The following is a 19,461-nucleotide window of genomic DNA, read 5'->3' as shown; positions in this document are numbered from 1 at the left end:
AGTCAGGAAAAAAGGATTTGCCAGTGGAACGTTCATTTCTTTTGCAGTTTAGTAACGCCTGCGCTGACCCTGGAACACAAGTACATTCATTAGTAATGGTATGTTAGGGTGTTCAACCAGTTCGGTGGCCTAGGAGGAAGGGCGCCAGCCCAGGACTGGGAGGTCGCTGGTCCGAGCCTTGGCCGAGTCATACCTAAGACTTACATCGTTGTCGGCATTAGGGGTTGGAATTTGGGGATTTGGTCACCAAATGACTCCCAACGATAGCTGTCACGACACACCAGTTGGGATGAGTGAGGGGCTGGGAATCCACTCTCAAACTTCCAGAAAGAGTCAAAAATGCAACAACATAAGTGTATTCTTGACTTTAGCCACCTCCCAGTAGAGCGCCACCAAGCTGTACTTGCCCAAGATACATCACAGGAAATTGTGCCCCTAGCGGCAAAGGGATCTAACCTGACATATCCAAAAATGTGGTCTTAAGTTATTGTATAATTCTCATCTCATCTCATCTCATTAGCTGCACCGCTTATCCTCAGTAGGGTCGCGTGGTTGTATAATTCTATCAAATGGTAATTTTATCACCTGGTTGAATACGTACAAGGTGAAAAATTCGGAGCCCAAATTGTTTTAGGTGTACAAAATGTGAGCACATATAACGAGCTACCCAAAATCTTTAAACAGCTGACTGACACATCAAATATCCACATAAAAACAAACAAAATCTAAGCCCCCACATTAAAAAGGAGCACGTGCGGCTGTTTTCTGATTCACAAATCCAATCTTGCACAATCTCGATTGCCAATAATTGCACATTTCCCTTCCCTAAATCTGTCTGAGATGTCCACTTAAATTGAAAATATGAGCCTCAAGCCTTCAAGAATGCTGCATGTGTTGCTGTTTTTCCAATGCTCAAATCCAATATGCCACTATCTCCATTGCCAATTATTGTACATTTCCTCTCCGTTCCTTCTCAAAAACATCCATGTGCTGCTGAGTAAAGAAAAGTGTGACGGCCTGCTGCTTCATGTGACCCCACAGCTCTTCCTTCCTTCCCTCCCCCCCGCGTCCAAAAAGACTTTACTGCCTCCGGGTTTGCACCATTCGCCACCGGCCCTTCTCCGATCTCCCCGGGGGAATTAGATCATTTGCAAACTGGGGTTTTGTGTCCGAGTGAGAAATGGGGGACGTACAGTCGATCTATGCAGAAGAACAGGGCCAGGACGCGGCAGAGTTCGAAGGGGAAGGCGTGCAGCACTGTGATGATGAGAAGGTACTCAGTCTTGATTTTGAATGAATCTTTACAAAATATAACAAAATGAAAAAATGTTTTGATGTGGATTGTTAGTTAAAAATACATCAGAGTCATTTTGCTGGGTAAAAGTCTACATTGGGGGCACCACGGCGGTGCAGTTTTGAGGCCATGACATTGAACCTCCTGTGTGGAGTTTGCATGTTCTCCCCGTGCTTGTGTGGGTTTCCTCCGGGCACTCCGGTTTCCTCCCACATTCCAAAAACATGCATGTCAGGTTAAATTGTCTCTAGGTGTGAATGAACGAGTGAGTTTTCTGTGTGCCCTGCAACTGGCTGGCAACTAGTTCAGGGTGTCCCCTACCCATTGCCCCTAGATGGCTGAGATGGGCTCCAGCACCCCCGTGACCCTTCTGAGGATAAGCGGTGCGGATAATGGATGGATGGATGGAAGTCTACATCGTAGAATACAGAGTGTTCCAAAATACTCGTTCTAAATCCCCATATGTCGAAAACTACTTCACAAAACGTAATGAAACTAAATACACTTCATATTGAAAGTCATAGGTTTTATTGATCAAATATTCAAATAAAAGTACAAATGTGTGTTGTTTCTACGACAGATTTTCATACATGTTCAATATCAGCATGGTCTATGACTACACACGTCGAGTATATGTGAGTAATATATAAAAACCTGCAAATTGTAATGAATTTTGCTTAATGATACCTAAAATTAGCAAAATGATCTAATTTGTCAGAGGACGGATCATTTGGTTCCTTCCAAAAGACATTTTAATACGTTTTTTCGACCTTTTTTTTTTTAACTTATTTCTATGAGCAAAATTATCTCAATGCCATAAAGGATATTTTTTGCTCATTCAGGGTATTTCTTTTTATTTTCTTACATAATATAGATCAAGTTTTCCATAATAACATAAGAAAATACAAAGAAAAAGAATGATTCCTGAATTGGTCCCGTTTTTGTTTTTATTCTGCATTTTAGGCAATGGGCACACCCCAATATCAAGTATCACTATTGTGCCAATATACAGTATTTCCTTATTGGATGACAATTGCCAAAACAGATCAGACACTCCTTTTGGCTCATTTATGACAAAACAAATCAAATTTGTTATTAAAGTCATGCAATTAAAAAAAAAGATGCTATATTGAGATTTAGCACTCTGTTGTAGGAGTTCAAGAATCATACTAGTAACTGTTTTAAGAAATGTGGTATCAAAAACCTTGTTTGGAATTTCTTTTTGCATTGGCACTATACCAGGATGGTGTTCTGATATCATTAAGTAATATGATTTGTCATTTGGTCAAGTGTAGATAAAATAACATATAAGAATTTAATACAAATATGGATATTACATGTAAAGTGAAGCCTTTGTTGTCAGTGTCAAACTGTCAAAATGGGTTTTCAGTATTTCTCAACCTTGTTTTAAAAGACAAAATTATTCATACTTAAATCAAACCAAATTTATTTGTAAAGCACTTTTCAGGAAAAAAAAAATTGCCTCTCAAAGTGCTGTATGAAAACATTTAGCATACGACAACACAGTAAAATCCCTGCTAACCCCTTTGCCGACAACCCAAAGCAACTCATACACATGCACACTGGTTAAAGTAAAATAAGAACAAAATAAGTAGCAATAGGGATGAAATATGATTATGGGGAGGCACAGAATAGCCATGTGAGGAAAACTTTAAGGTTAATGAAGGAAATTAAGAAGGACTTAGAAAGATGGGAGATTTTGCCCTAAAGACTTCTTCGGAGGGTAGAAACAATTCGAATGATCATATAAGCAAGACTGTTATTTCTGTTTCAGTCTCTTCCTATTGGGATTCCAAGCTCCACATGTAAAGTGTTAAATAAATGGATATAAAAATCCCCTTGGGAAAAGAAGAAACCAAAAATTAAATACAAAACACTTTTAGCTTCCAAAAAATAAAGGGGGCTTGAATCTATCCAATATTAGAAGTTATTATTGGGCAGCTCAAATTAGATCTCTTATTCTGTGGATTACTAAAGACAAAGATACAATATGGGTGGACATGGAGCAGCGGCCTTGTCCCAATGTGCCTGTGGAATCCTTATCATTCACATCAGTAGCGATGTGGAAAAAGTTAAAACTCCAGATCGAATAAATTAAGGGAACTATTAAAGCATGGTCAACAATACAAAATGAATTGGAAATATCAAGGTCTGTCAGTAGCAAAAAAAAACAGATTTTAAACCTGGGGTTATGGATGTTGGATTTTAAAAATGGTCAAAAAAGGATTGATGTTGATTACCCAAGTTTTTGAAGTCAGGTCATTTTTATTTGTATAGGCCTTAATCACAATTAGTCTCTAAGGGCTTCACAAGTTATTACACAAGTTATTACATATAAGAAGTTTAGGTTACTCGTATGCTATAGAGTAGAAGTGAGTTTTAAGCCTAGATTTAAACATTTCCACCGAGGTTGCAGATCGGATCTCAGGGGGAAGAGCATTCCACAACACCGACAACACTTGACTTGACGTTTTTGAAGGACAGTTATTGAAATGTTATCAACAAAGAATTTCACCTGTCTAAGAATGATTTTTATAAATATTTACAACTAAGACATTACCTCCAGAGACATGATGATTGGGGAATATCTAAGGAGCCAACGAAAGTTGAGGAATCGTTTATATCATACTCAAAGGGACAATCAATAAAGGGGGTCATCTTAAAAATGTTTAAAGCTCTGCAAATGGATCTCAGTAATGATGTGATGGAGTTAAAGGAAAAATGGAAACTGGAAGCTAATTACGTGAAAAAGGATGAGGGTTGGGAGAAAACTTTGAAAGAGGGACACAAAATAACCAGCAGTCTGACATAGAAGGAGTTTGAATGGAAATTAAAAATGCCTATCTTCTATCCGCCCTCTATCACTTCAAAATATTAGTCTACATCTAATTTATGGTGTCTAAACTGTGGGAGGGTGGGTGATTTCACTTAGGTTTTCTGGGATTGCCCAGAGATAGTAAATGTCTGGAGAACTATTCAGACAGAAATAAAATTAATTGTTAGTTGGGATTTGCGATAGATCCAGTGACCTATGTAGTAGGAATTCTTCTAGAAGTTATTGACGGGTCAATACAACAACTGTATGTACTAAGGGTTATTCTTTTGGTAGCAAAGAAAATTATAACGTTTCCTGGTTGAAACCACAACCTCCTGACATAAAACAATAGAGTGACGAATTAAGAAAATGTACATCATGGAAAATAAATCACTGCAAGACTTCATTTAAAAGTTGATCGATTTGAGAAAAGATGGGAGCCTATTACACAACTTATACTTGACACCTCACCATTTCCTTTTATTTATTTCATTATCATTTCTTTGTTGTTGTTTCTTTTGTTTGTTCTGGGAATGTCAATTGTATATTTTTGTGTTACTATATAGTGGTGGACTAAACTTTCTGTTGATTTGTGTGTGAGAAATAAAAAGTTCTAAAAAAACAAACAAACAAAAAACTAAGATTTCTCTCACATTACATGATTTCCCAATTGTGAGTCAAGTCAAATTTATTTGTATAGCCCTTAATCACAAAGAGTCTCAAAGGGCTGCACAGACCACAGATTATTGCAAACCACTGACTAGTATTACACCATACCCTGATCTAAAACCTATATGAGGGCAAGGAAAAACTAAAAAAACTCAACATGAGGAAAATGAAGAAACCTTGAGAATGGACCGCACATGAGGTAATACACTTTAAAGTATGACCAGCATGTGGTATTTAAGCACAAGTGACTGGAATTTCCTTTGGTGAATTTTAGTCAAACTATGATTGATAAGTACCTAACATTTAGTTAAAAATAAAGGCTTTATAATGGCATGTTTTAAATTTTAAGTTTATATATAGACCAGACCAACAAGGGACGGAATATTCTTCTTAAAAGTTATCTTTAATTTCCTTTTAACAAAATCACAAGATACAAATTTGAAACAGATTTCTCAGTGGTAACAAACGGCAACAAAACACACGTATTCTTTTTTGTGTTGTGGTTAAAAATGCGATTATGTAGTCACATTAAAAGTCGTGAGCTGATACTTATTTACCCCAAAACATAAAACTAATAACAGCAAAGCACATAATTACATCTTGACAAAGCTGTCAACTGATAGTCACAGTATGTCCTTGCATTACTTAACAGACAATGAGCTTTTGTGTCAGAATGTGATGCTTAATTATTTGCGACCCATTCAAGCATTCTGAATGGAGTTTCATGAGTAAGCCCTCATTTGTGAGAGTCTGCATGGTGTTAACTAAATTACAAAATCAAATTTTAACATTTTGGATTGATATGCTTCATCTTTAGCTTCTCGGAAACACCCAGCAAATTGCTGCAAAGTCAGACCTGTTGGTGGGAGTCATTGGTATCCGTGAGGATGACAGCAGTACAGAAGGTAGGCAATTATCCACCAAGAGTGATTCCAAATAAACTAATACCTAATTTGGGTTGCTCTGCCTTTCATCCCTGCTATAACATCATCTTCAGGCAGGCTCTCAGAAAACCCCCCGACAGAAGCGGAGACTGTGCTTGAAAATATTGTCGTGAATGAAACCGACTCATTGATCGAACCCCCCAAAAAAGAAGAAATACTCTTTGATGTAATAAAAGTTGAGGCAAAACACAATGACATCAATGAGAGCTTTAAGACATTCTTCAATAAAGTTGGTTTGAAGTTGATGTTGAAACAAGGCTCAAGTGACCACATTGAGATCAAAGAAGACGACCCAGAGTCAGATGAAGCTGACAACCTTGATAACCAAATCAATGACGACAGAACAGCAGTGATCACAAGTCAGGGTCAAAATGAGGATTCGACATGTCCGTCTCTTGACGAAGCAACAGTCCGAGAAGATGCCCAGAACGTGGCAAACAGCCTCGACGAGGAATGGACACACATTGAAACTCCGTCTGAACAGGATCCTTTGTCCCTCTCTAGCACCAAAGAGGATGTGACAATGTCCCCCATTAAAAAGTTTTTCACCACAGGAATCTTTGCTGGATTAGTGAAAAGGAAATTGTCATTAGAAGATGAGACGCTGACAAGAGAGTTTGTTCAACCGGAAGTCGTAGACTCTGCAGTAGAAACGGCACAAAACCTACAGGCTATCATGGATGATACCACAGGCACGTTAGCAGATGGAGACCAGGAGGAAAATGCATCAGTTCAAAATGAGCCTGAAGCCCCCAAAGAGTTTGAGACTGTTCCATCAAGTCCTTTGAGGAGGCTTCTTTTGGGTGCTAGCCTAATGCGGATCACAAGGCAAAGAGATGCACAAATGTGCAAGAGTGAAGAATTGAATGATGAATCAGAACCCCTATTGACACAAAATGACACAACTAAGAATGACATAATTCCGGAACAACTTGCAGGAACAACTGTAGCAGCGGAGGAGGAGAGTCCATGGGCTACCTTTAAGAAACTGTTATCTCCCAAACGACGAACGAACAGGTATGCACTGAACAATGATGATGTTCAGCCCGCAATCGAAGACATGGAGGATGAGAGTAAAAAGCGTAATGATTTGACTGATTCCTGGGACGCCATTTTAGTAACAGAGAATCACACAGCTCAGGAGTCTAATGACAAAACAATGACTGAAAATGTAAGTTATGATAACAATCGTGTAGAGTCAGCATCTACCCCCACCGAAGCTACAAATCCACCTGAATGTGAAGTTGAATCAGCATGGACCACCTTCAAAAGACTAATGAGTCCAAAAAGGAAACCTAAGCAAATGGAAGAAAGACCACAAAGTCCTGAACCCGACATTATGCAAGAAAATGTTTCTTTTTCAGCAAAGATTTTCCCAGGTTGGATAAAGAAAAAGCCCATTTTGCAGAAAGACCAAGATGAAAACTCATGCGAGCTAAACCAAGATTTAGGTCCAAGCGATCCTAATTTAGAGAAGCCAGGTGTTATTTCCTTGCCTGTTTATGATACCATTGAGATAGAAGAAAATGAGAGAGAAACATCTGTAAAAAACGAAGCTCAACTGAACCAAGACCTCCTCTTTGGGGTGACAGAAGCAACACAACCGTCAGAAAATCGACAGACTGCAGACATCCAACAAAACATAGACTCATACAAAATTGACACCACACATGAAGACTTTATTGGAAAAGCGCTTAGTGACATTCCGGAGGAAGGTGAGATTACAGAGAGTATCACAACAGATGAATTGATCGAGATTACATCACAGGTTGTCATTGCACCAGAACCCATAGACGTTAGACTCGATGACAACAGTGACATCTTATCGATGCCCTCTGAAGTGTCGGAACAGACATCAGGAACAACCACACCAGTTCTCTCGGTATCCCAGGACAAGGAAGCAGAAGACTTTATACAGGCTGCTGCGAACAATAATCAGCAGACAGATCCGCTGTGTTCAGACCAAATTGTTAGTTCTTCTATGTCTGGCACACAAGAAACATTTGGAGAAGATTTACAACAACCTGAAATGCATAAATCAAATGAACCACCCCCTAGGACAGATTTGATAGTAGATGAAATTGAAGCAACAATACATCCAAAGACCACAGGAGTCAAAACAAGCACAGAAACCCACATTTCAACAGAGAAGCTTCAAACTAAATATATCACACCTTCCATCCCTACAGAGGACTTTGACACTCAAGAAAATATTGTTAAAATTTCTTCTGAGGAGCTGGACACAGAGATTATCACACCTGCCGTTCCTAATGAAGAGCAGGACACCAAGGATATTGAATCCCCCATTCTAACTGAGCCGCTTGAAACTCAAGAAATTATTGCCAGATCTTCTACTGAGGAGCTTGACTCTAAGAAAGGTACATTTCCTCTTCCCACAAAGGAGTCTGTCACTTGTGAAATCATACGTGCGATTCCGACGGAAGAGCTCAAATATCTTGAAATTACTCATCCCATTCATACAGAGGAGCTATACACTAAGGAAACAACACCTCAAATTCTTACAGAGGAACTAAACATCAAGGAAATTAGATCTGTGATCACCAGCAGCAAGCAACTCGACTCACAGGAAACTACACATCAGTTCCCTCCACAAAATCTTGAAACCACAACATCGATTCATGGAGAGAAGCCTAAAACCCAGGAAATGAAACCCTTTTCAACCAAGGTTGATGACACAGGAAAAATAGTGCATCCAGCTCTAACAGAAGAGCTTAAAATCCAAAGCATTGTTCCACCCATTTCAACTGAAGACCATACCACCGAGGGAATCAAATCCCTAGTTCATACTCAGGAACTTGACATCAGGGAAATTACATATTCTATTCATACCGAGGATTTTGACACCAAGGAAACCGAAACTTCTATTCCGACCGAGGAGCTTGGCATTGAAGAAATCACTCTTACATGCATTGAGCAGTCTTGCACTGAGGAAACAACACAATCTGATCCTACTCAGGAATTCGACAATAACGAAATGAAGCCTCACATCCATATCAAAGGGTTTGACGCAGAAAAAACTATACTTCCAATTACAACATGTAAAATCGGAACTCTGGACCTAAACACAATCACGTCTCCTGTTTTCAAAGTGGAGCTTGATAATCAGGAAGTTACACCTTCCTTTTCAACGGAAGACCTCAAAACCATGGAAAAAAATACTTCTGTTCTGACCAAGGACCTTGAAACTCAGGAAATTACCCTTCCCATCTGTCCAGAGAAACTGGACATAAAGGAAATAGAAAATCCCACTGTTACCGACCAACTTGGCATTGAAGGGATGACAACTCCTGTTTGTGCTGAAGAGCCTAGCACTAAGGAAGAGACCCCATCCATTCTTATCGACATTGAGAAAATTGAGTCACCAATTAGTAATGATGCGGTCAAAATAGATACTTTAATTAATAGTGAGAAAGCTAGAACCTCAATTCAGACTAATCAGGCCAACTCAAATGAAATTTCAGTGCCTGTTTTTAAAAAGGAGCTTGACACCCATCAAATGACGCCTTCCATTACTGAGAAGCTTGTCACCCAGGACTTACCTTCAATTTCTACAGAGGAGCTAGACACAAATAAAATCTTAACTTCCAGTCTAAAAGAAACGCTTGACAAAGAGCAACTCAGTCTCTTTGGCCAGACCAAGGGAGAGGAAACTCCCTTGCCTACAGACACAGTTGCCATTATGGAAATGAAATCCCTTATTCTTGCAGAAGATGTACAAAAAAAGGAAACTTATATTCCAACCCAAGAGCCGGAGACAGAGTTGCATTACACAGAGGATGTTATTTCTACTGAGGGGTTGAAAATTGAGGAAATCAAGACTCAATTTATAACCGAGGACCTTAATATGGACAAAATTACAAGTCCTTTGCCTGAAAAGGCTCTCAGCACAGAGGAAGGTAAACCTCAAATTCCAATTCAAGAACTTCACATCAAGATGGTAACACCTCCTTTTCCTAGCCAAGAAATTGACACAGAGGAAAACGTTTCTGTAATTCCTACGGCAGAATCAGACATTGATAAAACTGCACTTCTCAAGGAGCTTGGCTCACAGGAATTGACAGAGCCAGATCTTACAGAGGAAATTTCCTCTTCCAATAAAACTGAGGAAATAACACAACCAATTCTACCTGAGGAGGTTGAGCCAGTGGAAATAGAATCAACCTCTAAGCTATGCACAGATAAAATCTCATCCAAAATTGACCCCGAGGACCTCAACAAAGTGGAAAGCCATGATGCTAGTACAGAAGATAATCTGCAAGATTTGGCATTCAATGCAAATGTAACAAAAGCCTCAGAAGTGGAAAGTCTAGAGTCTGTATGGTTAGCTGAACCTGAAATTACAGATACAGACCCAAGAGATTCTTTGGAACCTAAAAAACAACTTGATGTAAAGGATCACTGTCCTGTGGTGGATGAGTCGCACATTTCAAGGGATCTACAAGATGATGCAGAAAAAATAGTAGCGGAAGGTACAGCAGAAACAATACCCGAACAAAAACTGGAAAAAATCCTTTGTACTGACTATGAAAAAACAAGCATAATGCAAGAAATTCTGCAAGAGGTTAGAACCGATTTGGAGGAACAGAATGTAAAGTTAACATCAGAAAATATTCCAGAAGCATTGACTGAGGACCAAAAGCAAGAGGCTTTATCTGAAGACAGCTTGAATTCTGTACAAAGGGAAGAACTGGCTTTACCGAAATGTATTTTAAAACTCACTGACGAGGAAATCCTTGCTGAGAAAGCTGTGAGTGAACTCATTGACATCACAGATGAAATGAATATTAAATTAAAAAAAGAAGAAGTAACAAACATGTCAGGGGATACTTCCAAAGATGAAGGTATTAAAAAAAATGAAACTGTCCTTCCAGTAGAGGAAACACAGTTTCAAGTTAATACAAATGACAACCAACATGCAGAACAAAAAGAAGTGTGTGAAGAAGGCCTTTCGGTGGAAGACATGAAAAATGAACCATTACCTCTGCTGGCAACAAACGTTGATACAGAAGAAAAAGACAAGAAAGCTGTGAGTGACTCCCAAACTGAAGTCATAACGAAGGAGAATGTAGGAGATCTTTCTGTTGAATCTGGACATGATATACTTGCAGAAGACCCCATGGTTGCTGAAGTCAAAATCATACCTGTATCTCAAAAAGAGGAAACAACAATAAGCAAAGATCAGAAGTCCAAAGTTGAACATAGTTCCGATAAAGAGATACAACTAGAATCATGTCTAAAATTAGAAGTAAGTGAAGGAATACATCCACAAAAAACTCTTACACAAGTAAGTGAAGAGGATATGGCACTTCACCTTCAAGTTCCGACTGAGTTGGCTAATGATTCTAAAGTGGATACATGTGAAGATGAACGAATTAAAGAATTAGAGATTGCACAAGAAAAAGAGCTAGAATTAGAGGACACAGATGTACATCTTGGAAGCAAAATTAAGATCCGTTTCACTGATGTTGCGAAAAATGCAACGTCTGTACCTGAAATTGAATTTATCAAGGAACATCTTTTAGAACCAGAACAGGAAACCCAGTTTGAAGTTGATACAATTGTTGTCCAACATGGAGAACAGAAAGAAATTCGTGAAAAAATGCCTCAGACAGAAGATGTGGCAACCCAACACTTCCCTATGCACGAAACAGATGTTGAGGTGGAAGAAAAAGACCATCAAACTGTGTGTGACACCCAATTCGAAATCGTAAAAAATGATAATGCAGAAGATCTTTCGGTTGACTGCGGAGAAGGTATACTGGCAGAAGAACCCATGGTTGCTGACACCAAAGATATACCTGTACCTCTAAGAGAGGAAAAACCAGTAAACAAAGATCAAAAGGCCAAAGCTGAACATAGTCTTGAAGAGGTGATAGAACTACAATCATGTCTAAAACCAGATGATCAAAAAGAAGTAACTGAAAGGATGCACCAACAAAAAACACTGACACAAGAAAGTGAAGTGGAAATGGCACTTCACATTCAAACTCCAACTGAGTTGGCAAATGATTCTGAGGTGGATACATGCAACGATGAACACATTAAAGAATTAGAGATTGCACAAGAAAAAGAGCTAGAATTAGAAGACACAGATGTACATCTTGGAAACAAAGTTAAGAAGATTGTCGTTTTCACTGATGTTTCGAAAAATTCAAAGACTCTACCCGAATTTATTCGGGAACATCTTTTAGAACCAGAACAGGAAATCCAGTTTGAAGTTGATACAATTGATGTCCAACATGGAGAACAGAAAGAAATAATTGAAAAAGCCCCTCAGACAGAAGACATGACAACCCAACACTTGCCTCTGCACGAAACAGATGTTGCGGTGGTGGAAGAAAAAGACCATCAAACTGTGAGTGACAACCAACTGGAACTCGTAAAAAATGATAATGCAGAAGATCTTTCGGTTGACTGCGGAGAAGGTATATTGGCAGAAGAACCCATGGTTGCTGATATCAAAGATATACCCGTCCCTCTAGGAGAGGAAAAACCAGTAAACAAAGATCAGAAGGGTAAAGATGAACATAGTCCTGAAGAAGTGAGAGAACTACAATCATGTCTAAAACAGGATGATCACAAAGAAGTAAATGAAGGGATGCATCAACAAAAAACACTGACACAAGAAAGTGAAGAGGAAATGGCACCTCACATTCAAGTTTTTACGGAATTGGCTAGGGATTCGGAGATGGAAGTGGAATCATCCAAAAATGAACAGAAAGAATTGAGTAAAAATCCTGATCCTAAGATGGAAGATGTGACAAGACAGAACTTCACCCTGCGGGAAACAGATGCTGAGATGGAAGAAAAAGACCAGAAAACTGGGAGTGACACCCTAACTGAACTTGTAAATAGTTATAATGTAGGGGTTCATTTGGTAGGATCTGAAATTCCGACAGAAAAAACAGTAGTTCCTGAAGTAAAAGATAGACCTGTGTCTCAAACTGAGGAAAAAACAGTAAGTAACAATGAGAAGGTCAAAGCTGAACATAGTCCTGATGAGGAGATAGAACTAGAATCATGTGAAAAATCAGATGAAAACAAAGAAGAAAGTCAAAACCCGACAGGAGAATGTAAAGAAGAGATTGCACTTCAGCTTCAAGCCCCTACTGAGCTGGCAAAAGATTTCAAGGTGGAAGTGGAACCAAATAAGATTAAAAGGAATGTTTTGTTTGCTGACAAGGAGCAACTACTACTACCAGTACATGAAGCACAGTTTCAAGATACAGAAAAGAATGAAGTTTGTGGAGATGGCCCTCTGGTAAAAGACATAACAAAAGAACTTTTGAGTCGGCAGGAAACAGCCTTGGAGAAAGAAGAAAAAGACCAGAAAAGGTTGAGAGACACCCAAACTGAACTCGTAAAACATGATCTTTTGGTTACAGAAGTAAAAGATATACTTGCAGAAGAACCCTTGGTGGCTGAAATTAAAGAAAAGGCAGTGATTTTAACAGAGGAGGAACTAGTATGCAAAGATCAGAAGTCCAAAGCTGAAGAAGAGCGAGAACTAAAATCACGTCAAAAATCAGATGAACACAAAGAATCAAGTGAAATTATACATCCACAGAAAAGCCTGACAGAGGAAAGTGAAGAAGACATGGGACTACGGTTTCAAGCCCAAACCGAGTCAGCAAAGGATTCTGAGGTGGAAGAGAATATATCTGAATTGAAACAAGTAAAAGAAACCCAAGCTGAAACAAGAGAATTGGTTGAGGGAGAAGAAACTATCATTGCAAAAGAAACAATGCCCGAAGAAGTCAGAGAGGATGAAGCATGTCATGCTGGGTTCCAACAAGTGAGTGTCCAAAAAGCGGTAGATGAACTTGAAACTGAATTAAAGGGAGAAACAAGAGAAGGTATTGCTCAAGTGGAAAAAGTTATAGTTGAATTTCAAGAGAAGACTTTATCACAAAGTGAAATTAATGTGAAATCAAAAGACAACACAGAGGAAGCGTATAAAGAAATGGAAAACATAGAAAAATCAGCGCCCTTAACATCAGAGGAAACAAAGACCGAATTACTACAATTTGAAACAATAATTGACCACGTTCTCACAGAGCAAAGCCCCCAAAATGAATCCCAAAAGGTAGTGGAGCCAGAAACTACTCTAGATCAAGGGAATGACAACAGGAATCAACTGACTGATTTGACAGAAGACATTCTGAAAAACAAAAAAGAATATTGTCAGATTGACACATTGACATACAATGCTGAAACCGACACATTGCCAGATGTAAGTGCTAAAGTTCAAAAACTGGGAGAAGTTATTACACCTGAGACAGAAACAGATAAGGAGTTACCAATGTTTGTACCGAAAATCACAGTGTCCGGGAACAAAACTTGGGAGAAATCCAAACCTCAACTTGATCAGACTATAGAAAGGAAGGAGGATCCGGAGCTTAAGGACGCAGCTGATAACCAACAACAAGATGGTATCGAGCTAGAGGAAGATGGTCGATCACAAGCCACAGAGGCATATGAATCATTACACACGGAAGAAAAAAATTGCGCTGAAATCTTCGAAAATGTTGTTTATGAAGAAATCCCGGAATTATGTGGAAAGGTAGTCAAACTTGAGGCACATCTGAGTGATCCAGAAAACAGAGCAGAGAGAGAGCACTGTGGTCTACTCAATTTGGAGTTGGCAAATGCTACAGTCGAGCACGCTCTGGTTGCTCAAGTGACCACGTACCTCTATAAAGAATCCTCAACTCCACTACCATACCTGATTGAAACACCATCTCAGGAGCCCCTACTTGGATCTATGGAACCACAATTTTTGCAAACTGTTATGACTGAATCACCAATCACAACAGATGGCTTAGCAGAGATTGCAAAGGTTGATAATGAGGCCATGATAATGCAAGAGCCAGGTACTTTGCCAGAGGACCACCAGAACATTGATGTGCAGGTTGTTCAAATGGCCATCACTTTGGCAGAGTCCTCATCTCAAAATGAATCCACTAAAACCCAGAAACAGACCAGGCAACAAGAAACATATGTTGTGGAAACTGAATCACAGGATCCCAATCACCTAAAAGACTTAATTGGGAGCCTGAACCAAATATTCCAATCAGAAGAGCATGAACAACCAAGAGAACACCAAGGAGATCTCGAGGAGAACCTGCCACAAAAAGATTTAACCAAGATCCAAGAACAAATGGAGAAATTAAACAACCTTGAACGGGAAAAGGAAAATCGAGTGGGATCACCCCAAGAAAGGCCTCCTGACATGCAACAACAGATAGACCTTCAAGAGAAACCTTATGAGGAAAGCCAGAACCAAGTCCACAAGACCCAGAAAGAATCACCTGAAACACTCCAAAATATGGAGTTACCGGAAAATGATCAGGCAGGAAATAACCAGGAGCACTTGGATGAGATCAGATGTAAAATCCAGACACAGATGAAACTACTGGAAGAGCATGATGAAACAGGAAAAGAACAATTTCCCATACCTCAAAAAGAATCCAACACGTCTGAATCTGAAATCCAGATAACAATGGAACTACTGGAGGAGAATAATCAGGCCAGAAAAGAGTCTACTGCAATCCAAGCGCAGACTGCGCCACAAGATGAATATGATCAGGAAAACAAAACACAAGAGCCGATACACCCAAAAGATTTAACCACTGACCAGAACCAGAAAGAAATATTCAAGTGTGAACAGCTAGAAAATCTTGTGGCATCACCCAAAGTAGATCTCTGGGACACTGAACCACAGGTAGACTTGCAGGGGAAAGGTTATGAGTCAAGCCAAAACCTAGAGCACATACCCCAGAAACAATCGTTAGAAACACAGAAACAGATGCAGCTGCCAGAAAAACGGGAAAATGCAGGTAAAGACGAGGAGTCTGTAGAGATCCACAAACAGACAGAGCTCGAAACAAAATATATTCAGCCAAGCGAAACACCAGTATCCAAGCATGAAGAAGACACCCAGAAACTGATGGAGCTACCACAAGTACGCGAGCAGGCAAGAGAAAACCAACGGCCTGTACTTAAAAAAGTCTTTACCGAACTTACAAAACAGATGGAGGTATGTATGACACAGGTTAGGGTTGAAGAAAACCAAGAGTCTCTCCTCCAAAAACAGTTGCCTGAGAGCCAGAAACAGGTAGGGCTATCATTTGAGTATGACCAGGCAGAAAACCACGTGCTCTTAACTCAAACCGAGATCACAGAGGTCCAGAAAGAGAAAGACGTTCAGGCAAGCAATACACATTCATCTGAGACTCTAGAAGAGCATGAACAAGAAAGGGAACACCAAAAACCCATTCTCAAAGTGCAAGATGAAACAAAAGAACAGATAGGGGGACCAGACCGACATGTTCAGGCAAGTGAAAAAGAGGGAGAGTTTACCGAGACCAAGGAACAAATTGAAGAATCAAAATGTTTAGATCAGGAAAGTGAATATCAAGGAGCCCCACAGATAAAAGAGCCCACTGACACCCAACAACTGACAGACTGCCCTGAGAAACATGGCGAGGTAAATCAAAACCAAGAGCCTATACCCAAGGAAGAATCATCTGAAACGCAAAAACATACGGTGCTTTCAGAAATGGATGATCAGTCAGGAGAGGGCCAAGTTCCTGTAACCCAAAAAGAGTACCCTGAGATAGAGCTACCTGAAAACAACATCCAGCCATGTGAATCACAGGAGACGATACAACGAAACCAATCAACTGAGACACAGAAACACATGGACTCATCAGAAGAGCATGAGCAAGCACTAGAAAACCAAGAGTCCATACCCAAAGTAGCCAGTGAAATAATAAAACAGTTGGAGGTAGCAGAGAAATATGATGAGGCAATGGAAAACCAAGTGGATACAACCGAAAATGAGCCAACCCACTCGCAGTCAGAAATACTGAAGAAACAGGATGATGTGAGCCAAAACCAAGAGTATATATCCATGAAAGAATTGTCTAAGAACCAAGGACATATGGAACTATCAGATGAACAGGAGAAGCCAGCGGAAAACCAAGTGCCTTCACCCCCAAAAGAAACTACTGAGATTCAAAATATTAACGAAGAGGAGTGCCTGCCCTACAAAGAGTTGACTGAGACCCAGGAACAGATAGTGGTACCTGAGGAAAACGCTCAGGAAAGGGTGATCCAAAGAGCTTCTGTCGAGACCCAGAATCAGAAACAGCAGGTCCCACAAACAGAAAGGACCTCATTCCAAAGAGAGCCTGCCATCGAACATACTGAGGCCCTTCCAATCGAAGAGACCTATGAATTGGCAATGGAACTGGATTCCACTGGGATCACGGGGACCGTAGATTCTCCACCAGTTTGGGATTCTGACCTCCAATCACACGAAACAGGAGCAGTTGTTGATGAAACACAACCAGAAGAGAAAACAGGACCATCGGAAGAAACTACGGACAAGGAAACTGAAACACCCAACTTCCACGCAACAGAAACGTCACTAAACTCACAAACACCAGAACCGGAGGCCACCATCAAAGCAGTAGATGACGAAGCAGAGGTATGGCTGGACGCCGAGGAAGACATCAAAACTCAAGAGGAAGGTAACGTTTCATCACTTCGATATCAGAGTCCACCAAGTGACGCCGACCAGGAGACAGGAACCGCTCACGAGGACGAATCAGAGTCGACGTCAAATCCCAAACCCGCAACCAAAAGTGGGAGTGAGAGTGAAGATTTCACAGTCACCCTCCAACAGTCCAAAATGGAAAGTGAAGGCGTGGAGTGGAACTAAGCAGGTGAGTTTTTAATGCTTCTCTTTTGCAAAAGTCACACTTTGTATGTTTATATACAGGGAGTAATCCAATTTGAAACGGTCAATAGTCTGGGTTCCGATTGTGTAGAGTCATGTGAAAGCGAATAGAAATACAATTAAGGTTTTAGTCTGCGTGCGAGCATACAGAGTTAGTCCTTTCATTTTCTGAATACTTGTGCAGGTACACCCAAGCACTGTAGGATTTGTAGTCAGGGTTGGGTAGGGTTACTTTAACTGGATTACTTTCAATTACTTTTGGATTACTCCAATACCAAATATGCTAATAAAAGACAAAAGAAACTAAATATGAATAAAATGATGACTCACAACACGTGGTAAGCTTTCTCTCCTGGCTTTGATCTCCGGCAAAACTAACATCAAATGCGACAGAAACAAAATGAAAATAAATCCAAACAGCTTGCCAACATCATTTTTGCCGTTCCATGTGTTCCGTTACTCCCCAAGCCTGCACAAAATTCAGTAATTTTATTCAAAGTAAGAAAGTAATCCAGTTAAAGTAACCCTACCCAACCCCGGCCGTGATACCTTTTCTAGTGTGCCACAAATGCCCAATTTTACTATTTTATTAGTATTTAAATAAAACATAGCTTTCTGCCATTGATCGCCCTCTTGTAACATTCATCCATGCGGGTAGGTGGCAGCATTTACTTTCTCTCTTTTTTTTTTAAAGTAATTCTCTGAACATGAGACAGAACCAGTATAAATATCTATTAACCAACAGAAAATAATCAAATAAATGTAAACATCATCATTTAAATACATAATCTCCCCAAAAAGATTGAAAAAGGTTAAGAATGTACAGTATTAAATCATGTTTTGTATAACTAGAAAATCATTTTTAGTTTGTTTTCTAAAAAAAAAAGACAAGTCATGTTTATATTAGTCACAAAGAGTCTCAAAGGGCTGTACAGATTATTACAAACTACAGACTATTATTACACAATCCCCTGATCTAAAACCTACACGAGGGCAAGGAAAAACTCAAAAACCCCAACATGAGGAAAACATCATAAATTATAGCTGAACTTGAAAACAGATGAAACATAATACAATCCCAAATCACAGGAAAATGATTAACCAAAATGAATAAATTGGTTTACTTCCTGACCCACGGTGACCACAAATAATAAAAATGTTAATGATAACTGTACAGTACTTTATTTACACAGCCCTGTACAACAATCCTTTCTGTGTACCAAAGTGCTTATACCTATACTTTATACTGTCATTTTGGCAACATGATGATGTAAGTAAAAAAAAAATCAACAATATGAAACTGGTACTGGACATTGTGCCTCAAATTTTCTTCATGAAAATAAGTGTGCCTTGTGTCAAAAAAGTTTGAAAAACACTGTTGTGGTGTATAGTGATGCGTGGCGGAAATTTGTCTGATGCCCTTTAAAAGCGAATTTAAAAAGCTGGCTGGAGATGAAAGAAGGCTTCATTGACCCAGCTCAAGGAAGGAGATTTTACGATCGTATCTTAGGAAAATAGTGTGTATCCACTGGTCAATATAATCAATGATAACAGAGTCAGACTATTCCCCGCCTCTAACCAAAATCACTGACAACTTTCTCTTTCTTCCCTAGGTCACTTTGATGAAAGTCACGACAAGGATTCCCAGAATTCCGACTTACCGTCTTATTTGGATTGTTGCATTATTTGATTCCATGTACGGACTATGAAGATTTTAAATGTACATTTCCTGTAATAGCTTCAGAAAACAACAAACAAGAAAAAAAGAAGCATCATTACAAGTATATTGATCCAGTATCTGTTGATATTGCACACTGTGTTTTATTATGATCCCAGATAGAAACAGGCCTTGCACTCTTTACTCACTTTATTTTCTTTGTTTGTGTCGGCTTCATATCGATATTTTGTGACACAAATGTGTATATCAATGTAATAAATAGAGAGAAAAAGT

The 19,461-nt window shown here is 39.4% G+C and overlaps 1 protein-coding gene across 1 annotated transcript; it reads left to right on the top strand.

The window, feature by feature from the left end:
* The first annotated feature begins 1,180 nt into the window (after nt 1-1,180).
* Nucleotides 1,181-19,459, top strand: akap12a (A-kinase anchoring protein 12a). The gene is made up of 4 exons (XM_088354984.1): nt 1,181-1,273; nt 5,617-5,704; nt 5,797-17,496; nt 19,124-19,459. The coding sequence occupies exons 1-3, from the start codon at nt 1,181-1,183 to the stop codon at nt 17,490-17,492; spliced, it is 11,877 nt and encodes a 3,958-aa protein (XP_088211110.1). The 3' UTR covers nt 17,493-17,496; nt 19,124-19,459.
* Nucleotides 19,460-19,461: the final 2 nt, after the last annotated feature.

This window comes from Urocampus carinirostris, chromosome 15 (assembly GCF_059441175.1).
Source record: "Urocampus carinirostris isolate Australia breed hairy pipefish chromosome 15, RoL_Ucar_1.0, whole genome shotgun sequence".
Classification (NCBI taxonomy): domain Eukaryota; kingdom Metazoa; phylum Chordata; class Actinopteri; order Syngnathiformes; family Syngnathidae; genus Urocampus; species Urocampus carinirostris.
The sequence above is the reverse complement of the archived record's forward strand: the minus strand, read 5'-3'. Positions and strand labels throughout refer to the sequence as shown.

Coding starts and splice junctions, on each gene's coding strand:
- akap12a (XM_088354984.1), top strand. CDS start 1,181: ATGGGGGACGTACAGTCGATCTATGCAGAAGAACAGGGCCAGGACGCG. Junction 1,274..5,616: donor AGCACTGTGATGATGAGAAG/GTACTCAGTCTT, acceptor CTTCATCTTTAG/CTTCTCGGAAACACCCAGCA. Junction 5,705..5,796: donor GGATGACAGCAGTACAGAAG/GTAGGCAATTAT, acceptor CATCATCTTCAG/GCAGGCTCTCAGAAAACCCC.